Source organism: Passer domesticus, chromosome 11 (assembly GCF_036417665.1).
Source record: "Passer domesticus isolate bPasDom1 chromosome 11, bPasDom1.hap1, whole genome shotgun sequence".
Lineage (NCBI taxonomy): Eukaryota > Metazoa > Chordata > Aves > Passeriformes > Passeridae > Passer > Passer domesticus.
In genome coordinates this window covers 11,238,731-11,261,955 of record NC_087484.1, presented here as the reverse complement: position 1 = coordinate 11,261,955, position 23,225 = coordinate 11,238,731, and the positions used below count along the sequence as shown (strand labels likewise).

Sequence of the window (23,225 nt, the reverse complement as noted above, 5' to 3'; positions counted from 1 at the left end):
TTCTGTACATTATGCAGCAGCAATTCATTTCTGAACAACATTAACTGGCACTATGGCAGTTCAGAGCAGAAAATACAGGCATAAACATATGTTTCACTTAGGCTGAGTAGTAGCTAAGTTGAGACACCAGCCATCCTGGTAAGGGGAGATGTGGGGTGAAGAGCTGAGGGTACCTCTGTTCCTAACTCACCCTGGCAACAGAATCCTCGTCTCCCAGATGATGCTGGGTATCCTCAAATTATCCAGCAAGCAGAAAAGATCTGTGCAGACAGATGTGGGTACCAGCTGGCCAGGGGACCCCACAAGTGGGAACTGACATCTTCCCTGTTCTGGAATGAGAGTGGTGTCTCTGCAAGCTGCAGCAATCAATAGCAAAGATCTGCAGGAGTGGCTTTCAAATTAGATAAGCTTTGGAGCTGATGTCTGAATGATGGTAACAATATAAACACTTAACTGAATGCACTCCTGTCACTGCATCCCTAACAACTCTTAGATAAGACCATTTGTATTTTATGGGATCTTATTTGCTTTCACTTTATTTAATGACACTACTAAATAAAAACACTCAATAATTGTTGTTGCTTACTTCAATTCATCAATTAAATGTGCAAGGCTATTAGTATAGATATATTTTAAGATGAGTCAATTAGCAAAGGTTAAATAAAACACCCTACTGAATGTACATCAAATGTCTCCTCATTCTTAGAATATTTAAAAGACATTTTTTGAAAGACTGAAAGTATTAGTGCTACAGATCAGAGAAAGGGTCTCTTGGCTCATGTTATTGTAGGCTGTGTCACATAATTTTTTTCACAAATGTGTGCAAAAAGCCTCCTTGGAACAGAAGGAGTAGAATGAGAGCAGCAATGTGCCCACTGGTCCTGCTGGAAGTGTCTCACTCCTTTGATTGCTAGAAACCATGTCTAATTTCTAGTCTAAATTTATTCTTGGCCAGTTTGTACCCATTTCCTCTTGTGCCAGCATTGTCCTTCAGCTTATCTGTCCTCTGACTGCAGTTATTTATGCCCTGTTTACATTTCTTTCTGCCTGGGCAATGAAGATCTATGAAACATGTGCATTCTGCTTTAGTTTGTAGGCAGTTTCACTTTCTTAATTGCTCTAGTGCCAGGTTTTCAAACAACACGAGGGAGCATCCTTTGTTTTAAGAAGAAAAGCTTTCATTGAAGCTGCACAATATTGTGGGCATATTTCCTGCTTGACCAAGGGTTTATGAATTCTCTATATTTTTTTCAATTTTTATTTTCCCATAAAATCGCAAAGCTGCGTCAAATTTAAGCTGACAGAGTCCATATCAAATTATTAAAGAAAGAAAAAAATAAAGACTTTTCAGACCCTACATTGTGCCAAGAGTCAAGGAGGAAAAGTGAGAGAATTGCAACAAATGCTGGAGCTATCCATGTGCAAATAATAATAAGGCTGGGAGTAGCACGTATCCTTTTCTGAAACAAATGCCTGGTGTCTACCTCCTTATGTCAACTGGTTTTTGGCAAGATGAACTTTGCAGGAGTCAGTCTGGCATGTTTAACTGGGGTGAGAGCTGGTGCCTGCTGCACAGGGATTTCTTGCACACCCCACACAGAGCATTGGTAGTGTAAGGGGTGGATGGTGGAGCTTATGGGGAGATCCCGGGAGCATCAGTGAGACCTGGAAGTTTGTTTCATTTATGTAGACACTGATAATCTCAGCTCACGTTCTTTTTGGCTCATGACAGCTAAGACTTGCTGATGAATAAGCAAGGACCTCAAAGTTATTGAAGGTAATGAAGTGTCTGTGAATTATGCTCTTTCACAAGGACATGTTTGTGTTGCATATGCTCCTTTTACTGCTACTGTCTTCAAGCTTCTTTACCTGCATCTGTAATGAGGAGATAGACACTGCCCTGGTAGCTACAGATCTGCACACTTAATTTCCTAAGTGCCCAACTTCATCAGTGCAGACTTAAATGTAGCTCTGAATCACCGTCCTGTCAAATCAGATTTTTCATCTGAGGGCACCTTCTTGCACCCCACATTTTACAGCATTTGAGGTGGGCTGAAGTGGGTATTAGAGGTACTAAAAGTATCCAGCTTAGTATCTGAGTTTCTAGAAGTATCTACTGTAATGGATTGAAGAAATAATAGATTTGCTTCTTAATGCTCAGAAGGGAACATGTATTATTGGCATTCTTTAGCAAACAGAAGGGTTCCCAAAGCCAAGCAAATGAGTGACAAAGCTTGCATCAGGCTTATGAAAATGAGTTAGGGGATAGAGAGCATCCTTGCAATCAGATCAAAACTACCCTGCCCATAAATGAAGCATAAGTCAACCCTCTTCCAGGCTGGAACTGCCCAGCATGTTTTGCTTCACTTCCTTTGGATGGGGAGGTTGCCCAGGGATACAGAGCTTCTGAAGCTGAAACAGGGCCTCTGGAAGACAGAAACACCAGTGGGCCCTAAGTCTGCGGAAGAAGAGCTACTTCAAGAACTAGGCAGTTCCATGAAAATAATTTTGTGCCTCCTTTTCCCTGGTGCAGAAAATCTGAGACTGTGAGAATATTAGGATTTCAGCCCCTTTGCTGCTGTGGCCCTCTTTCAAGACTGAAGGATGCTTTTTGGGCAGAAAATCCCAACATGCCTCTGTAGCTAATGGATAGCTGGTCATCTCTCCATGGAATGCTGAGGATCTCTGTTGCTATATTGCTACCTGTACCCACCACAAAGCCATGATCTCCTTAATTACTGACAAAAATGTCTCTTCAGAAGCCTCCCAATAATTACTCAAGTACCCACTTAAGTGGCTTTTAATTCAGGCTCCTCACCCCCACACGTGTGCATTTTGCAATTGCCAAGCACAGCTAGTCTTAGGTATAAGCGTCTGCCAAAAGAAAATGCTAATACCCTGCCCCCTGGTTTGTACTACCTTGCATGAGCTTCAGTGAGCCCATAGCCTCTCAGGAGATGATCTTTCCAACAGGCTAGAGCAGGAGCATTCAATCATAATGAAAGATGAAAGCTCTTATTGGTGAGTTACCCTACATCTGACAACACTTGGCAGTTCTACAGCATCTCTCGTTGGACTGCTGCTGGCTGCTTTGCCAGCTCCTCTCGTTATTGGAGGCTGCCCCTTTCCCCTGTGCTGGAGCAGGAGTGCCCATGGGCTCCTGTAAAAGCTCTGAGGCAGGTGACAAGGATGAGCCATAGACATCGTGCTGGGTGCCACAGCAGGCAGCTGATACTGCCCATGGGGTGGTGGGAGGGCAGCATTTCCAACTTTGCAGCCTTCTTTGTGGGAGTAGAAAGGGAAGCTCAGGGGATCCTGTGCTCCCATCCTGCAGGACCCAGCAGTATTCAACAGGGAATGCTTTAGATCATGACTAGATGGGTAAGCAGGGTCTGTTGCCTGTTTCTCCATGACTCACAGAACGCATTGCTCTCTCTGCTTAATTCCACTCTTACTGGGGTAGTCTCCAGACACCAGCTCCGACCAGTGACCTATTTGTAGCAGGCTCCAGCAGCCCTTTAGCAGAATATTTTTTCCTGTTTGTGATGGAGACCAAAGGGACACTAACTGCGTCCCTGAAGTGGGAAAAGGAATGTGTATGTGAAGGGGGAGGGCAGGCAAGCGTGGCCAGAGAGGAAGACAGAAATCACACTGTACAGGAATTCTTTGTCCAAGACAGAAGCTGTAGAGGGGTCATGAATAAAGGATGCAAGAAAAAGGGGTTGCCCATGTCCAAAGGCTGTTCTTGCAAAGCCCTAGAAGAGCCGTAGAAAGTGGTCAGAACAGCTATTGCATTTTCTGCTTTAGGCACTTCAGGAGTTCAGCAGTGTGAGAGAAGAAAAGGCAGGAACTGTAATTCATGTCAGAGAGACACATGTGAGTGGTACAGCCTGGGAGGCTGTGATGGATGCATCAAGAAGGAGTAGCCAAACAATCAGTAGAGGTGCGTTTTTCCCTTGAAAAATGCCACTTTGCCAAAACTGTGCAAGGGAGAAAGGAAATAGTCATTTCAGAAGAGCGTATTGAACAGGGATTTCAGTGCCAAGTTTCATGTCACTGCTCTGCCTACTGCAGAAGCAGAGACTTGGTCTGAACAGTGGTGAGACCGCCACTTCTACCACATCAGTGTGCTGTCCTCTCGTCTGGCATTTCATAGTGAGCTCCAAAAGGTCTCATTTTCATTTCATGTGGGGAAGAAACACAACTTTGAATGCAACATTTTTTGCAGAGTAGATTTCTGTTCATCTCAGCTCTAATACTGACTGACGAGTCAGAAGCTGGTGAGTGTCAGAAGCCAGGCAGAAGGGACCGGTTGTGATTATGAGTCTGGTCTCCACCATAACTCAAATCAGGACTGCACCAAGCAAGTCCAGTAAGTCCTGTGGGGCAGGCATAATCAATAGGGCAAGAAACCTGAAGCTAAGTGGGATTTGGACTAGATGTTAGAAGTAGCCTTTCTCAGCTGATGGTGGTAGAGAGCCACATTCCTAAGGGAGGTGTGGGATTTACAGTGCTGCAGGTGCCTGTTCAGAGCTCGGACCATTGGACAAGCCTTGTCAGTGATGATGAAGGTACTGCTGGCTCAGTACATGGGTGACTTCTCCAGGGTCCCTTGTACCCCGTGCACTGTGATATCAGCTCATCTATTTTTGAAAGAGGCTGGCTCTTATGGTGAAATGATAGCAAATCCATCACAACTCTTGCCATGTTCTCTTGATGGATTACCTTTGATATTAACAATAAACACGAGCCTTGCCTTGACTTACAGCCTCCAGATTTCACTCTGACTTTGCTGGATTGAGACAGTCCCTCCTTTCAAAAATGTTCTTACTGAGGGGTGAGAGATTTATCAGCCAGGGCTAAGTTTTCCCTGTCATTTTCTTGGATACCGAGAAAATTTGTCTTTAATGGCCAGATTTTCAGCCATCAACATCAAACAATTAGTGGCCATGGTATTAACAGGCTAAATACAGGCGAGTACCAAGAGTGTTTTCAAGAGTGGCCCCATGTGAATCCCTGTAAACGTGCTATTACTGCAACCAAGAGACCAAACTGCTCGTGTCTGTCACTATATCCATATTCTTCATAGTGTTCAGACCATCTTTGTTCTGCCACTTCTGAAGTGTGGTAACCAGACTTTGTGACTTGTGATACTGGTGTTCGCTGCACTGGTAGAAATGTATTTGTACAAATTTGGTAAAATGAACATTGCTCATTTTTCTCGCTGTTGCTCCATCTGTGTATGCATGGGCTTGGGTTCTCCTAGCTGCAGTTCTGTGCAGAAAGCTCCTGTTAGTTGTATCTCTCTCATGGTTCCCAGTTCCCAGAGTTACTGCTTCTGAGGAAAAAAAATTGCCCAGTCTTGAAGTAATACAGACTGCACAATTTATCCCTGGAGATTTGATCTGGCTGTGTTAAAAGGAAACTTGTTTCTATGAACTCAGTTTCCGTGTCAGTTCAGTTTATTCTCTTCACCAGACTTACTGCGATCATTAATTACTACTGCATTAGTCTTTGTATCCTTGGCAAACTTAGATTTCCTTACAGACCACTGATATCTTTATTGGTGTCTGGATTGCAGCAGCTCTCAGAGTCCAGGGAAAGAGGACATGGGATTTCATTTTGCTGGAGAGATAGAGGAGTTGATTTATTGCTGGAGAGAGAAATAAATTACAATGCAAATAGCAAAAGGTGTGCTTCTAAGCCAGGGGTTTCTGGGGGAAGGAATGCATTCACCCAGATCCTTTTTACCCAGCACTTTAGGTCATCAGGGGATGAGGGAGTCTTCAAACCTTGTCCTAGCTACATGACAGTTGTAATCTCACAGTTACTTTTAGTGTTGAATATGCTCTTGAAGTATGCAGGAGAAATAAGCAGGTTTTGTTAAGTAAGATGCAATCTGAATGCATGTAACTTCAGAGGCATCCTTAGGGCAGGATTAATGTTCCAGCACTCCTGGACTGCACAGCTGGATGACAATAGGAGTACCAGGTCTTGCCAGAATTGCTGCTTTTCTTTCAAGCTCTCCAGACTGGAAGGATGCTTTGCTGAGTGCAGAGCAGTGGGCTGCCCCAGTGCAGCATTGCTCTGCTGACCCAGCAGGATTGAGATTTGACCTAGCTCAGGCTGCACATTCTGGGCTTCTGGAAGCCGGATGAAGGGACAAGCAAAGTTTTGGTTTAGGGAACTTTCCATGGCTTCTTTAGGTCTGTCAGAATCCATTATGTGCAGATAGACAGATTACAGGTCTCGAGGAAGTTTGATACTTCTTTTGACAGCTTCTGGCCCTTCCTCCCCCTCTTGGCCCATGCCAGTGCTACAGAGGTGCAGCAAGGAGGTGGATGTCTTCAGTCTCCAAGCCTTGACCTGCTGTGGAGCAGAGGTCCCACAGCCCTGCTGGAGGAGCACAATAGGGTTTCATTCTCCCTTCCTCCTTTTTATCATTCTCAATCACATAATCGGGTTCCTTTGCCTCAGCCAACTTCTAATCAGGAAGGATCTCTGTGACTTTCAGCAAAGTCAGCTTGATGGAAATTTTAAATTTAAAGACTTTTCCTGACACACTTGAAAATGGTTTTCTTTGAAATTGGTGTCTGGCTGCATGGTTACAACATGAGGAGTTTTCCTTCCTTCCAGGGAGAGGGAAAAGTTTGGGCAGCCTCTCAGACCTCCTGAGCCAGGGGCTTGGGGGCCCTGGGCATGGAGCTGCACTGTGGGGTTTCACTCCCCTCTCTACCCAGACCACACCTTCTTGCAGGTGACATGTTCATCCAGTCACAACCATGTTCAGTGTCTGTGAGACCTGGGCATCTCTGGCATTATTGAAACGGTAGGCCAAAATGGGCTACAGGCTGTCATCAAATAGGATGTAAAGAGAACGGTGGGGATGGCTGACCCTCTCCTAGGGAGAAGAGTGGGAATTGTCTTGTTCCTAAAAGTGCCGCTATCCTGAGGTGTGGGGACTGAATCTCTGCTCTAGACAGAGGAGCATGATGTGTGTGTGTTCAGCCTCAGGCTCACAAGTGGGGTTGTTCAGTGGTGACTATTCCACCTATTTCATTTCAAGCTTCTGCTGTGCATTAAAAGCACAAGGGATGTGGTCTTCTTCTAACACACTGTGAATGCAGATGCAAGACCTGGAGTGAAATCTCAAGTCCATGCTTTCCTCTTCTGGGTTCCTGTGGCTTAAGGCTATTTGACAGGTAGCAATAGGTGAAAATCCTTAAGGAACTGGATGGAGGGAGTTGCTGCCTGTTGGGAGAACCCCAGTGAGGAAGAGGAGGTAGAGGGAGGAAGAAAGGAAGAGAGGCTGTCTGTCCTGCCTTTTAAATTCTCCAGCATAGGCAAGAAGATACTTGAGTTTTCTTTCCTGATGCATAGGTGGGTGTTTGTAAGCCTGGAGCAGCTGGATGTGTGCCAATGGCCCAGCGAGGGTGGGCTCTCGGCTCTGCCTTGCACAAGGTGACCTGCAAGCAGAGTGTCCATCCTGTCATTACTCCTTGGTGGGAGATCCTTCAGCAAGGCCTTGTTCCTGCACTGCCCGTGTGACTGAAGTGCTGTGTGGGAGCTGTCACTGGGCAGGTGTTTGCAGGTCCTTTCTCTTGGATTCCTGCCACTTAGGAAGCCACAACAGAAGTGTATCACTGCAAGGACAGCAGCTTTTCATGTCCTGATCCCATAGGGGAAGGCAATGACAGAATGGTTGATGAACAGGACTGTTGGGCTGAGGTGATAAAAACAGGTTTGCAATGAGCCCACCTTGAGCAAGCCCCAAGTCTGGCTCTGCCATGTGGGACAGGCACTGACCTGTCTACAGGGAGGTCTCTGTGTGGGAACAGTTTGAGATGCTCCCTGCTACTGCTCCTTTTCAGGCTTCATTTCAGGGAAATGATCCCAGCAGGGCTTCCAGAGCCCTGGAGACAAAAGTCTATTCATCCGTACGGGAGGCTTCTTGAAGAAGAATGCTTCACAACACTTTCTTTTTTAGACAGCCACAGTTCCCTTCAGTGAGGCGAAGCTTTCTTGTGTTGCCCTGCCTCCACCTCATATAGGTGACCAGTCAACAAGGAGAAATAAAAGCTTCTGCTAAGTAGAAAACCTTCTCTTAAAAAGGAAAAAAAAAAAGGTGAATGTATAAAATCCTAGTAGAATGCTTTCATTTTCTAGGCTGCAGCTGGTTTTGTCATGTTGGTACTGCTTGTGGCTTGCTTTTTGCAATAGTGGTTTCATTCTGCAGTGTGCCAGCTGTGTACCTGCCCCTGGCTTTAACAGCTAGACAGGCCCAACTCCTCCCCAGGCTGGAGCTGGATTGAAAGACACCAGCTAAACTAATAAATACTTCTTGTGATGAGTTGCAAATTTTGTTTAATTGAATCTTTGAAGGCAAAAAGGGGAGTGAAGGGCCCATTAAATGAATTATTTCAATATAGCAATCAGGTGATGCAGGCTTTTTTGTGTTTATTAAAAGGCCAAGTCAGCTCTAAGCTCAGCTGTGCAAGAACAGCCCAGAAAGCTGGCCAGTTCTTGTACTCTGCTGCTGTTTAAGGGCCAGATCTCTCTCCCTGAATAGCATATTTAAAGTGGCCATGTGAATTCTTATTAGGCATCCAAACATAGATACAAACTCATGCATTGTAAACAGAATTACCCTGCACAGAAACCGAGCAAAATGCAGTAAGGTCTTGTCTTTTCTTTATCAGGTTACCCAGGCATGTTTTTTTTTTCAAAAAGTCCGCCCACGCAGAGAGACTGGGGAATGCCAAAGCTGCATGAATTTTAATTATGCTAGACATGCAACAAGGGGCTACCTTATAAAGAATAAAGTTAATAAAACATGGATATGGGCTTAATTCTGCTTAATAAGCAGCTCTGGCAATGTACATTTTAGATGTAATTTACACAGCGTGGAAATTTGGTACAATTCTTAAGAGGTGTCTGCATGCAGACTTTCAAACTCAACAGTGCCTTCCTATTGGAAGAGATTTGTTGCTATGCTGCTGTAAAATGGTGAATTAGGCCATTCATAATTATTGGCCAGAGATGGGAGTCTTTCTTTTTTTCCCATTCAACTACAGCAATGTGCACACACATTTTAAAGTGGTATTAAATGTAAATCTCTTCCTTAATTTTCATGTATGCATTTTCAGTAGCTCTGCAGATAAAATAGCAAAAAACCTGCATATGTTTGTATCTGTAGTTAGCTCTATATGTACAGAATTAGTAAAGCAGAGATATGCCTAAGGACTGAATCTACAGAACACAGCCCATGGCTTTTGAAGGCTCTATGAAAAATAAACAGGATATTCTGTTAGCAACCCTGCGGGAATTATTGCACTTCACTCAGGAAAGATGCCAATAACCTCCGTTTTGACCTAGATAGATCATTCTGTTTAGGAAGGTAAGGGAATGCAATTCTAGATCTCTTCTCTGCTCAAGTCACCAGAGCCCTGAAATTCAGCCATGCCTTCATTTTAAACCTCAGCACTAAGGACAGAAGAGTTTATTTATCAACAGAGTGAAATCTCAGAAATGCTAGTGTCTTGAAATGTTAATATTGGTCATGCAGAGGCTCCTGTATGTTTGGGGTGGGGATGTTTAGTGAGCACAGTGAGTCTGATCCTTCAACAGCCACATGGAGTCTGACACTCTGCCTGTTCCTCTGTGCCAGATGGGGTCTTTCTCCACAAACTGCAGAAGGACCCCTGGCATATCTCTCCAATGTCATCATAATAGTCTGTATTGGTTATTTTATGAATTGCATTGTTTTTCATAGGATGCACTGTGCAGCTTTGCAGACTGGTACTGAAGTGAGGAGGAAGCCCAGAGAGAAGGGGCATGCCAGAAAAATGGCCATAATAACTATACAATATAGATATTACTTTATAGAAAAATACGTTTTAAAATATTTTCCTTAAGGAAAAATGCCATATTGGCCCTGTTTGCTCAAACAATTCAGCTTCCATTGGTAGTAAGGAGGAAGACAGCTTGTGAATCTTACAGGGGCTAGTTGGTTTGGAACAGTGTAGGCTGCACAACCCTCAAAGAGGAGTAGCTGATACAGATTAAAATAGAAGATGTTTTGAACCCTGTTTTCCCAAATGGAAGTTTAAAGAGATAACTTTCACTGTTAGAGATAGATGGAAGCACACGGAGGCTTTCCTGTTTCACTTGGCAGCCCACCAAAGGTAATGTTTCACTGGTGACAATGACAGTGCAGGAGCATGATGAGACTGGCCTTCTATTCTCAAGACCAAGCCTTCTAAGCTCAAGACCACTCTGGGCTTCCTTGGTGTTTATAAAAGCTTGGGTTCTTTATAAAGTTTTGTGAAGTTGGAGCATGATTTGACCTGTGCAGTTGTATGTGTCAGTAATGTCACCAGGAGCTCATGGCACCGTGCCTGTGCTCACAACCAAACCCTGTGGACTCCTTGGCCATCTATAGATAAAGGCAGACCTGCATGTTGGCAAATGCAACACTACATTCAGTTTCACAAGCTTTGGCTTAATTTAATTCACTCACTGCAGAAGCAGGAAAGACCTGGGAGAAGCCTTTCTTCCTAAGAGTTGCAGCAACTCTCTTTTCAGATCCACAAATCATCAGGAAAAAAAAATGCTGTGACCGACTTTATCACTGATTGGGATCATTTTTAAGTGCAGAGCTGCTGCTACCAGTTTACAGCTACACAACAAAACAAATTAGTTGCACATCAAAATAACTGGAATTTATCTAATGTGGGGTGGATAAACTGGCATTTTTTCACCAGACTTGAAGACTACAGGCAAAAAAAGTATATATATAGATGGAAAATCTCTTTCTTGAGATGATATGAAGATATGCTCACATCCTTTGAAGATGAAGCTTTGGATAATTCACTGGCATTTCAGACAGTGATTCTCTGATTGCAAACAGCTTTCTTTAGGCCATGCTTGTACCTTGTACTGCAATAATTCTTTGATGTCAAGTGAAATAATCCGATAGAAAAAATTAAAATCTGAAGCATTTTAGCTACAGGAAAGGGAAGGGAAGAAAAAATGTTATTGATTGGGATGGTGAAATCTGCTCAAAAAAAGTTGGCAGTAGTTAAAAAGAGATAAACAGCCTGGAGTACCTGATTCCACCTTGTTTTGGTATGCAGAGAGACTAAGAGTAAAAATCAGGAAGTAATGCCAGAGTTTAGTTAATCATTATGGACACAGTGGGTGGTTGTTTCAGTTGTCTTTTCTCCCCAATACATTAAAATAATTTAGAGCTGAAGTCTAGAGGTGAAGAATTCAGAAAATTTTTAGAACTTAGAAGTGAAGTAGTTAAAAATATTATTTTGCTAAATCTAGAAATTCCTAGGGCGTGTCACCAACTGGTCTAAAATGATGTTGTCAGCCAGAAACATGCATCACCCGTACACCTTCAGGACTCACTTAATCCTGTCGTGCCATTGTTACTTGCCAAAGTGTAGCAGTGTCCTCTCAGCCGAGATCCCCTCTCCCTCCACCCCGACGCCTGTGCGTTCCCCTGGGTATTTTGCTCGTCACCTAAATAACCTGGTAGTTACCATCGCTACCTGTTACTTGAACCTGAAATCTGGAGAGCACCGTCCTTGTGCAGCAGCAGTTACTTCTCTGGATAACCAGAGATGTATCTCCACCTTCAGTTTTTTTTCGGTGCGGTTTTGTGGCTGGAGATATGCGGGAGCCGGCCCAGCACCTGCTGATGGCGATGTGTCGGGGCAGCCCAGCAGTGCCCACCGCCGCTGGAGCCGCCCGCACGCTCCCCAGCCAGGGAACCGGCCCCCGGCAGAGCAGCCCTCGGGATGCCGGGGTTGTCCTTTCTCTGCTTCCACGGAGAAACAGGGAAAGCCACGGACACGCTCGGCTGCCGAGGCTGGGTGCTCGGGGGTCGACAGCAGTGGCCAGGGAGGCAGCCGATGTGGCTGCACGAGTGGCAGGCGGCTCTGCCGGAGGGTTGCGGTCCCGGGGAAGCCCGGCTGCCGGCGGCGGGTCTGCCCGAGCGGAGGGGCAGAGCCGCCGCGGAGCTGCAATTGCCTCGCTTTGCCTGCGCGATATTTCTCATCCGAACCTCGATCACGTAGGATTGCGTAGAAGAGGGCGAGCGGGAGCAGCTGCAATTCTCTCTGAGCCCGAAGCCCGGAGCCCGGCTCCTGCCCGGCCGCCGCGGGCTGCGGGGCTCCCCGCCGCCTTGGCAACAGCCCTGCGCAGCGTGGGCGTCCGGGGGGGCTTCCCCGGCCCCTCCCTCCCCTCTCCTCCTCCCCCCTCCTCTCCTCGCCTCCCCCCTCCCGGCTCGGGCAGGAGGATGCAGGCGGGAAGCGGGCGCGGCTCGGCTCCTCCTCGCTCCGCCGCCGTCGGGCGGCACCGCGGAGCATCCTGAGCCCCGCACGGAGCAGCAGCAGCAGTGGCAGCCGCACCCCCCCGCCCTTCTCCTCCTCCACCTCCTCCCCGCCTTGCATCGCTCCTCCCGCCGCCGTCCCCGCCGCGGCAGCCGGGCCCGGGGCCGCCCCGGTGCCGAGTGCTCGGCGGTCGGCCGGACGATGTGGGTTGCTGCCGTCGGGGAGAGCCGGTGCCGGGGCAGAGGCGGCGAGCAGGGCAGGAGAAGCTGCGCCAGCCATGGCGCTGTGAGCCCGGGGCGCCGAGCTGCGGCGATGTGAGCCCGCACTCGCGGCCGGCCGCTTCTTTTTTTTTTTTTTTTTTTTTTTTTTTTTTAATTTAATTTTTTCCCCGTTCTTTTTAATTTGTTTGTTGGTCTGCTGCTTTTTCCCGTGGCCGCTTTTTCCTTCCCCTCCCGCCCTCTCTGAGAGCAGAGTGGGTAGGGGGGGAGAGGAGAAAGAGGAGGAGTGCGAACAGGAATGCAGCGCGGCTCTCCCTGAGCCCGGCCGCGGAGCCGCGTCCATGTGCGCGCCCTGCCGCGCAGCGCCTCGGAGCCACCGCGCCGGGGCCGGGGCTGCCCGCGGGCCGAGGGGTCTCTGACTCATCCCGCAGCCCCTCGCCGGAGAGCGGCCGGAGGGAGGAAGCGCCGCCGCCTGCGCCCGGGCGGAGCGGAGCGGCACCGCGCCGCAGGGACCCGCGGATCCTCCGCGTCCCCCTATCCTTTGGACACAGCGGACCTTCGCCAGCGGGGCGGCCGCTCCCGGATCTACGCGGCGCTACCAGCCCGGCCGGGGGTCTCGCCGACGGCCGCCCGCGCCGGGATTTGCGCTCCCCGGGGACAGACCCATGGGCGGCGGGGTCCGGCGTCCAGCCATGGTTGTTAGCCCGGGCGCCCTGCTCCGCCTGGCCGGCTGAGCCCTCCCCGGCGCCGGGACTCGGGGCTGCAGCGCGTTCAGCGGGTCGTTCCCGTCCCCGGTCCCCGCGGGGCGCGGCGGCGGCTCGGCCCCAGCGCGCCCGGGCGGCGCACCCCGGAGCGGAGCGGCGCGGGGGGCCCATGAGCGGCGATGGCAGCGGCTATCGCCAGCTCGCTGATCCGGCAGAAGCGGCAAGCGAGGGAGTCCAACAGCGACCGGGTGTCCGCCTCCAAGCGCCGCTCCAGCCCCAGCAAGGACGGGCGCTCCCTATGCGAGAGGCATGTCCTGGGGGTCTTCAGCAAAGTGCGCTTCTGCAGCGGCAGGAAAAGGCCGGTGAGGAGGAGACCGGGTGAGTACGGCGGGCCGGGGCAGTGCGAACCCGCTTGGCGGCGAGGGCAGCCCCGGACCCGCCGGGATGGCTGCCCCGGGGCGCTCCCGGCATCGCCGGCTACCGGCTGGGGACGAGGCTTGCTCCGAGCTGAACTTTGGCCTGGGTCCTGGCAGATCTCCTCCCTTGGTCTGAGGAGGGATGGGAGGGCAGTGACCTGCTGCCAGCATCCCTTCACGACTATGGGAAGGATGAGCAAAGAGGGTCCTCTTGGCAAGAGTGGCTCAGCGGTTTCATCTGTTGAAGGTTTACCCAGAATTGTATTTTTCCACTTCTTCGTAGATAAGTTTTTTTAATGGTCTCTCATTTTCTGCATGGAGACAAGGAAATCGATAAACTGAGGATCAGTTAAAATCGTGGCCATTTGATTACTAAATCCATCAAGTGCTACTTCAAGAGCAGAGTTGTACAGGGAATTTCATTAGAAAGCTTTCTTGATGGCAGCTGTATGACACCTGATACTGAGTTTGTGAGGACCTAGAAGTGCTCTTTAGGGTAGTCCTTTTTTGTCTTCTTTCTTTTTATACTTTTATCCTTGTGTGTGCTCAGTCTTGGTTCCTTGTGAAGAACTTCACCCTAGTGTACACCCTAGTGCTCACATTCCCACGATGAAGTCCCACCACCCACAGTTTCAGTTCTGAGCATTGCTTTGGGCTGTCAGCTGTCCTTGGTAGGCGTGAGAACTCAGCACCTGGCAAGAATAGGCCCTCCATAATTTCTGAGTGGAATTATTATTTATGCCTTCCTTTATTTGTTTTACTGCTATAAGTCACTGGAAAGGTAAGAAAACAGAGGTTGGTTTGAGAAGCTGCTGTGAAGATACCGTTTTCTCAGATGTTCTTCAGTATAATGGTTAAAAAAGGGGGATACTCATTCACTTAGCCATTCAGGATGTACCATCAACCTGTGTAAGCCTCCCATGTTTTCCATAAACATTAGTATTATGTTTGTTGATCAGTCTCTTCATGAAGCCCCTTCTCCACAGCTGAGGTCTCCACCAAGGTGTCAGAGGTAGCTAAGGCTGTTCTTCTTGTCTGTAGGCTGATGTACATGAGCTGGACTCATCTGAGCAAGGGAAGGGAATGGGACAAAGCCTCTCACCATAAAAGGCCACTTCTGTCAGCACTGTTGTCAAACAAATGGGAAAGAATATTTACTCTGGATTGCTGTCAGCACTCCAGATTCACAGGCTGTGGGGAAGGGACCATACTTAGTTACAAGAATGTTTGAAGACTCAATGCATGGGTTAGGCTGTGCAAACCCGTTTCTTTAATGGCCTACTTGAAAGCAGGTATCACAAGAGACTGTAAAATACTTAAAATATAGCGTGACTTGAAATATTCAAAGGGGAAAAGTTGTCTATCATTTTTTTCCTACTTAAGTTCTGATGAGTGGTGGCTTGCTGGACTATCCTATGTATTAGTTAATCTCTGAGCCAAGAGCAAAACACGACTCTTGCCCAAAAAATGTTGGCATTTTGTCTCAGGAGTCACTCTTTGCAGGATCAAGAATGGGAACTGGGAGTCTTACTGATGTAATTTTTATATTCCTCTTTCCTCTCCATCTTAATCTCCTATTAAATGCAATCTCCTCAGGATTAAGAGGGCTGGGAAGTGTAGATCTGTTAGCTAGATTTCAAGATGCTTTGTCTCATGAAAGTTTTAGTGACTTCCAGCAGGATGTAGTTGGGAAGGCTTTCTATTGGTCGTACCCCAGTGCTCCCAGCTATACAGGTCCAATTCTGCTTCCTTGGACTCAGTAAATGCCTGTGAATAATCAATGAATTTTAAGAATTCTGTCAGCTTTCATGGACTTTCATGCTGAGGAACATTTTTGATAACTTACAGACAAGAGTGATTTTAGGGAATCTTTTTATTAACTTAGAAGGAGGATCAGTGCTACTCAGTGTTGTAAAATAGAGCTGCTCAGTCTTCAGAGCTGTCAGTCAATAGCTTGTAACCAGTATTCATTTTATATAATCAAAGAACTAGAGGAATTAAGTTGCTATGAAAAAAAATCTTAAGTGTCCTTTCCTAGGCTATAGACTGTCTCTGCTTTAGTTCCCTGTGTCCATCTTTTATCTAGGGATTTATTTCACTGATACATTGTATTCCTGGGTGCTCAGGAGGCGGCTACTGAGGTTCTGCTGCTCGCATTGTTTATTCATGGGAGTGTATTGTGCCCAGATAACTTGCTCATTTCAGAATCCAGTTTCTGCACAGAAAATGACATGCAAATGAATTGAAAGTGGTTTAAAGAAATGTGCATGTTTTGTGCAGTGACCCACAACCCCAGTGATTATGTGCACTTAATGATACGCTGGTTCAGTAGTTTGCAAGTCAGTGAAGGGAATGAGAGAAACACCCCTGTTCAAGAGGTACCGTTGTATTTGGAGGTGATACAGGGCCAGGGGATCTCTCCTTACCTTTTTAAACGTGACCTTTTCCTATGACTATGGGGAGTAACTGTCAAAATACTTCGAATTTACAGAGTGGTTTTCATCTATAGCACTCAACAAGCTCTACCAAATGGAGAGGATTCTTCCCATTTTACAGAAGGTGAGACCAGCTCCAGCTATGGAGCAGTCACCTGACACAGAGACCTAATTTCCCTGTGCTGGGACCAGCACTCCACACTTTGGGCCCTGGTGCCTCTGAGCTCAGGATGCAGCAGTGGTGGAGCTGCAGCTTGCACATTACACAGATACATCTCTGGTGGAGGTTCATGTTCCCTTTGCTGCTTGCTTCTGTAAAGTAACTGTGTAAGCTTACATTGATTAAGTAAGCTGTTTATTACATGTTTTAATATGTGACTCAAACAGTGCTATAACTAAAATATTCAGTAAAGACGTGGCTGAGCAGAGTTACTTGGCACTGGTTGGCACCTTGTGCTCCTCTTTGCAGCCTGTGAGGAGTGAGAGTGACATACTCGTGCTCTCGCATGGGAAGGGAGAATTTGCACCCCGGAGCAGCTGAGTCTCACATACTGGGCATGAGTAGTCAAAGGTTTTGGCAAGCCATGGGGAGCCAGATCCATGCAGGGATGTCTTGTATAATGAAAGCTATCTGCTCCTGGGGAAAACAGACTGCAGAAACATCTCATTTGTTGGTTGCAATAGGGACTGTGTTGTAAAACGATAACTAATTTTGTCTGTCTTTTCAATGGGCAAAGGCAGCTGTCTCACATGTACACTGTGTTCTTTAGAGCTCTTGGATGTGTTTTGCTCCAAGATGAGTTACTAGTTTAAGATAGACCAAATAAGGACACTGAGTGCTATGGACTAAACTGAACATTTGGACACATGGGCTTAATCCCGTTATTGTGAGTTGATACAGGTCATTAGCTGCAATTGTGCATCTATAAATTATGTATTTTGCTCTGAACCATAGTGACTTGATAGAGGATTCAAAAGAAATTATTTTATGGCATGGCTTGTCAGTGCAGGTTCAAGAGGTGGATTCTTCCTCAGGGACTGATGGATCCAAGAGTTGAATGCAGGAGATAAGCAGCTCTCTCCATATGACTTCCCTGCCAACAAAGAGTTGAACCAAGTACTGTCATCCCCTTTGTGTCTGAATTAAAGCATTCAAGTGTGTCCCTTCTTCAGCTGTTTTATAGCAGTCTGAAAAGCCTGGGCTGGAGGGTCCAGCTTATTTGTGAAAGCTGCCACTGTTGTTTCACCATCCATCTTCTCGGGCAGAGCGCACCCCAGAGAGCTGGGGTAGAGGTGGCCTTCCATCATGCCATGGCCACTGAACAGCAAAGCTGAGCAGTTTGGCACCCTTGCACAAAGGAAAACAGGCTAGAGCATCAGGCTAGAGCATCACAATATCTGTGGGGATTGCTAGAAATTTTATCCAAGTGAAGCCCACTGAAAGAGTGTTACTGCTTGGGGAAATCATGTTTAAATTGAGGCAGCTTTGGGTCAGGTGATGCCAGGCACTGTGTAGTATTGTCTCAGTCCCCTCAGATGTTGCTTTTGTAGGTGAGTTACCAGCTCAGAATGCAGAGCTCATTCTCAAACAGGTTTTTCACCCCAGGGAAAAAAAAAAATTGTGTTTTTTTAATTCTTTTTTTTCCCTGTCTGGTACATATTTTGTGCTCTTCCAGGGAAAGATGGTTTTCCTTAGGGATATATAAAGGCTTCTCTCAAAGCGAAGGAAATGGCTTGCACATAGGAAAAAAGCAGTAACTTAAACCATGTTTTCCATTTGCCGTATTTCTCATTTTGAATAATAAATAGAGATTTGGAACTTAAAATATATGGATGTAGATATTTTTGCAGCAGTATAAGTAAAATATAAGGGCAGCTTTAGTTGAAGGACATAGAAGGACTTTGTTCATTCAGAGATTCATTTAAAGCATTTGAGAAGTCTGTCATCTGCAAGCTGTTAAATTCCCTGACTTAAATCCTGAAGTCCTTTCTGATTTCATGCAGGGTGAAAATGATGATTGAAGCTCAGGGTAAAAACCACCCTTTTAGCTCATAGTCCTTGCCTGCTTTTGGGGAGTGGTGCATATCAGAACAGCTGTTAATACCTGCCCAACCTGTGGAATTTGTCCACTTTGTTGCTACTGTCCAAATGCTGGCTGCATTACCCAGGGCATAGCTGCTCCCTGCAGGAGGGAATTCCATCTCCATCCCAGCTCTTCTCTGTGTGTCCATGCATGTGTGTGCCCAACCAAGGGGGGGTCCATCACATTCTTCTGCCTGCTCCTCTGCAGAATTTGATGCTGTGTTCTCTATCTAAGCAGTGGCTGAGTGGAATGGAAATACCTGGAAATATGACATCATGTGGACCGCAAGAGCTCCTAGAAGTGCTAGCTGAGATAAGGGCATGGATGCCAAGTCTCCAGCCAGACATGAGCCTGGATAACACCAAGGGGAAGGGCACAGCCCTGAGGGCATGCGTCCTCCTTGGTGGGGCAGTGCTGTAAGCTCCTTCTGCACCACCCATGCTAATGAATGCCAGCATAACCAGGAGGGAGGAAGAGGCTCCCTCCTGCTCATGACAGCTCGGCTGATGGGTTTCATTTTACCCAGTCGATCCTGGGGGTGCTATCGCACACATTCGTGACTTGCAGGTATGGTGGATGTCACAGTGCATGCCTGTGCTCCATTACTGAGGGTCAGATAGCAGCTCCCAGCTCTCAGTGCCTAAAATCTGGGAAGAGCTGCAGGTTCCTGGCTTTCTCCAGAGCATGGAAAACTCTGCTTCCAGCTTGCTTCCCCAACTTATGGGTGAGCATGTCAGTCAGTAAGCCTCTTTGTACTAGTTCTGGACTGAGTATGGTTGATGCCAAGAAAATACATGGAAGTTATCCAAGCTCTGAGAGGGATGGATATCTTTGTCCCCCTGGCCTCAGGGGTAGCTGTGCTTGTGAGAGCAGTGGAAATTGTTAGGCAGCAGAGGCTCACCATTAGATCAATACAGATGATTGATTCTTCCGTCACCAGCAAAATGGGAGAGTCAGGGCAAAAAGTGGTTTGTGAGTGATTATTTCCCTTCACCATAAAAGATCCATATAAATCAATTTATCGTTGACTGATACAACTGTGGTTTTTGTTTGGTTTCTTTTTTTGCGGGGGGGGGGGGGGGGTAAGTGGTGCAGTTTCATTTAGAAGTTTCTGGTATGTGTATTTTTAAAGCTTGAGTTCCAAAAAAATACCAGAATGGAGACAAGGTTTTCTTTCTTCCTTACTTTCTTTGCTGAATTCAAAACAAATTTAGAATAATTCCAATAGACCAGATACTTAATATTTTAACTTATTATTAAGTTATATTATTATTTACTTATTATTACTTATTAACCAAAACAATCATCAGCTTGACTTGGGCAGTGAGGAGAGCAGAACTGCCATGGGAGCTGGTGAGGCTGTTTGAAAGGCAAACATAATCATGACTCTCACTGTGGTGGGGAGCAAGTGCAAATGCAGTTGGGCTTATCTGCTTTCCTTCCTTCCCCTCCCCAAAAATGAATACCATGAACCACAGTGGCCAGGTAGGTGTTTGTTTCATCCCCATTTTTCTCATTTGATCTATCCTTCTGAACAGTTATTTCTGAGATTTTTCTGCTGCTGCACAGTTGGAACCAAGCTGTGATTTGTTATTAAAATCAAAGGAAGAATTTTATCAAGCAAAAAAAAACATGTAAGAGATTGACATCCCTTTCATATTTGCAAGCTCCATGGCTTGGCAGAAGGTGACCAAGAACATAGACAAGAACAGGTCAGAGAAAGCAGCTCCAAAGAACTAACTTCTAAATAAAGACTAATCATTGAATACAGATACGTTTCCGTATGTTCTGTCAGAGTGTCATTGCCATGACTGCATTATTGTTGTGTCTTGATCTCGGAAATGTCTTGAGAAGTGACCTGTACTAAAGTCATCTACTCCGTGCCTGGGCTGTACTTGCTGCAGTCTGTCAGGGAGCAGTCCCTTTGTACTCTTTTCTCTGTTTAATACATGGTTCATCTCTATTCCCCAGCTAACACAAGATTCTTCATGTTAATGTATTTTCCTTTCTGAGCATGGAGTAAGCTACTACATCTATTTTATCTTTGCCCTCTTCTGACATGTAGCAGAATCCTGGAATAACTTGGCCTTTCCGGAGGCTGGTTTTACTGCACATCTCTGTTAGAAGCTGTAGGAGAACCATGGACACACTCATGAGTGCCTCTCATCCAGCTTGCAGGAACAGGGGTTTTGTGCTTTCAGGGAGTCAATGCGGAGACTGAGTTTGTGCAGCATGGTCACAGGGCTGTAGGGCTACAGCTTCTTAACAGTACCACTGAAAATAGCAGCTACAACACATTTCTAAAATGGTAAAGCAGAAGGCATCTTTCTTGAGAGCTGTGGAACACGACTGTGGGATTCACTGTTCAGGCAGACCACTCACTTAGGCTTTTCCAGCCCCCACGCTGCAGCTCAGACAAGTGACTGTGCTCGTTCCTAGCACTGAAATGAGGCTTTCTGACACTCTGATGGAGCTTATGTGGCTGCTGAGAAAATGCACCTGGGTGCAAGCTGACACTTGTCGAACACCTCTTCTGTCCTGTGTTCATTTCAGAATGCCCTGGCTAAAGGTGACAGAGAGACAAGGCCACAAACCTGGAGGCAGGGTGGTGAGCTGAGTTCTGAGCCTTTCCAGTCTTCTGGGAGGAGCTGTGGCTGGTTGCTGGTGTGATGAGGCTCCATGCAGCCCCTCCAGGCATTTCTGCTCTCTGCCCTTTCCCTGTGGAGTGGGCTGCACTGAGAGATGGAGGTTAATGCTGGAAGCAGCAGCATCACAGAAGGGGTCTGTGCAGCTGTGTTGCTGCATCTGCTCATGGCATTGGGTTTGTCATGAGGAGGTGACTGTTCCTCTGTGCTGGGGTACCCACTGAGGAGATGCTGCTTGGGGTTCTAGGAACTTTAAGTTTGGAAGACTGTTGAGCTTTTGTGCGCAATAGCAAGGGGGGAGGTAGCAGTATCAGCTCCTCTCTTGTCTTGGCAGCATGTGCACCTGTTGTACCTGAAGTTTTGTGTGGGAGGTGGAATTTTGTGCAATCCAGTCTGACTTGCATCAGTGCCCCCTCCTCCTTCAGTGTTACCAAGCCCAAAAACAAACTCGATTTGCAATGGTGCTTGGCTGGCCCTGCTGTGTTCCTGAAGAGGAGCCCTCAGCTGTGGACCTCTGGCACTTCACTGGCCAGAAAGTGGGCAGCTGTGGTAAAAGGAGAGAAGCAGGTATGCTGTCACCTGCCTGTGTTCCCTGTCTTTCTTCCTGGGACTTTTTCAGCACAATAGTTCTTGTTTGGAGTGTGCATCTTCAGTGATAGATGTCAGAAAATGGCTGTTTGCCTCTCGTGGGGGCTGTACGTGAGGGTGAAGATCCAGAGCTAGGTACAGCCACTACAGTGGTGGAGGGCACAGAGCTTCTCTCACATCCCACAGCAGCATCTGTGGAGTGCTCTGTGCACTCCTGTCTCACCTTCCCTGCAGCAGCCTGCTCTGTTAAGGGCATGTGTTACATCCAGTGGACAGCTACATGCTGTGAACTGGCAAAATAACCACAGAGAGGCAATGTAATTCTGTTACTTGTGCCTCTTCTCCAGCTGAAACCTGATTGCAGTTATGATAAAGATAAAATCCCCCTCAAATGTTCCTTTCTTGAGATACTTAAGCATTTTGGATTGGAATGAAGGAAGAAAAGAGAGGTCTTGGGGTTAATAGAACATGCTCACTTAATTGATATTTATCTACAATAGCATAGTTGGCTGTCTCCTCCCTTGTTGGCTGCACAGATAGTTTCTTTGCTTAGCAGTTGCCACCCATGTTGCCTCAGCTGCCAAATAAATACATTTCATTCATCCCCCAAAGCAAAACTGTTTGCAAAAGGTCAAGTGGATGGGTCTGCTGCAAATGAAGCCGGGCTGCAAAAAGCCAGTCCACATTTTCCAGAACATTGAGAAGCAGTAGAAATGAGCAAAGAGGTTTTGGCTTCCAGGGCCCAGCTTAGGGTTGGGGTGCTGAAGGGTTCCCTGGGATCTTGGGAGCCAATGGGTTGCAGGAGATGCAGGGATCAGATGCTGGCAGGTGAAGAGCTTGGACCATCCACCTGCCCCGTAGCTGGTGGTTTTTCTGGCACAGCTCCTGTAACTGGAGCCGGGGTGAGTCACTGGCTGTCTCTGGTATTGATCTGCAGCCGTCCCTGCGGTCATTCTGGGGTGATCAGCATCATGCTCTCGTGGGGATTGTCGGTTACTGGGGCTAAAAGGGCTGCCAGAGCCTGTGGTGTAACCAGTAATTCTCTGCTGGCCTTTACAGTCAGGTGTGGTGCTCATCAGTATGGGCTCTGCCTGCTGGCAGGCACACAGCATCAGTACTGAAACATTTCTAAACGTTTCTTTTGGCTTTCATTTCGTTCTGTGCCACTCCTGCCCTCTTTGTTTCCATAAACATTTCTTCTTCTCTTTTTCTTCCTGTTCCTTCTATTCTACTTTCCATTAAATAAATTCTAAGATTTTAGAGCTACAGCCCCATAGCAGCTCTTGAATGATTAGCAAGCACCACGTGAAGTTTTTAGAGCTTTCTGAGCTCTCCTGGGCAGCTTGGGGAGCAGGAGCTTTGTTCAGAAACCTGTTGGAGAGGCAGATTTTCTGTTTTCACTCCATCTGCACTGTGTCATCCTCAGCACACGCATCCCTGGAGAGGGAGCTCACTGATTTCAGCTCTCTTCTGAGATGGCAGTTGGGCGGCAGATGAACCTGCCTGTCTCACTGGAGTCCTGAGGGCTGCTTGATACCAGAAATGAGGTGTTTGTGCTGAGAGATGAGCAATAAAACATCATCGTTATTTAAAACAGAGCTTTAGATGGAACAAAGTGGATGATCGCTTTCTCACACCTGGAGCATTTTCATTAGTTTGAAGGAAACCTTTGGCTGCAATGAAAATTAAAATCATTATGCAGATTAAAAAAGATATATTTTCACAAAGCAAAAGGAAAGAACTTCGAGTCATATGGTGGAATTTTGGCCATTTTTAGCATGATCTCGCTCTTTG

At 46.9% G+C, this 23,225-nt stretch overlaps 1 protein-coding gene across 3 annotated transcripts in view; it reads left to right on the top strand.

Annotated features, from left to right (window-relative positions):
- The window catches only part of FGF12 (fibroblast growth factor 12), a 217,694-nt gene that overhangs the window by 107,050 nt on the left and 87,419 nt on the right, over positions 1–23,225 (top strand). The window contains exon 1 of one of the 3 annotated variants that reach the window (XM_064385678.1): positions 12,298–13,641. The exons of the other annotated variants lie outside the window; for them this stretch is intronic. Within the exon in view, the coding sequence (XP_064241748.1) occupies positions 13,443–13,641 (199 nt within the window). The 5' untranslated portion in view covers positions 12,298–13,442. Of the gene's footprint in view, positions 1–12,297; positions 13,642–23,225 lie in introns of those variants that run through there. 3 annotated transcript variants of the gene reach the window in all.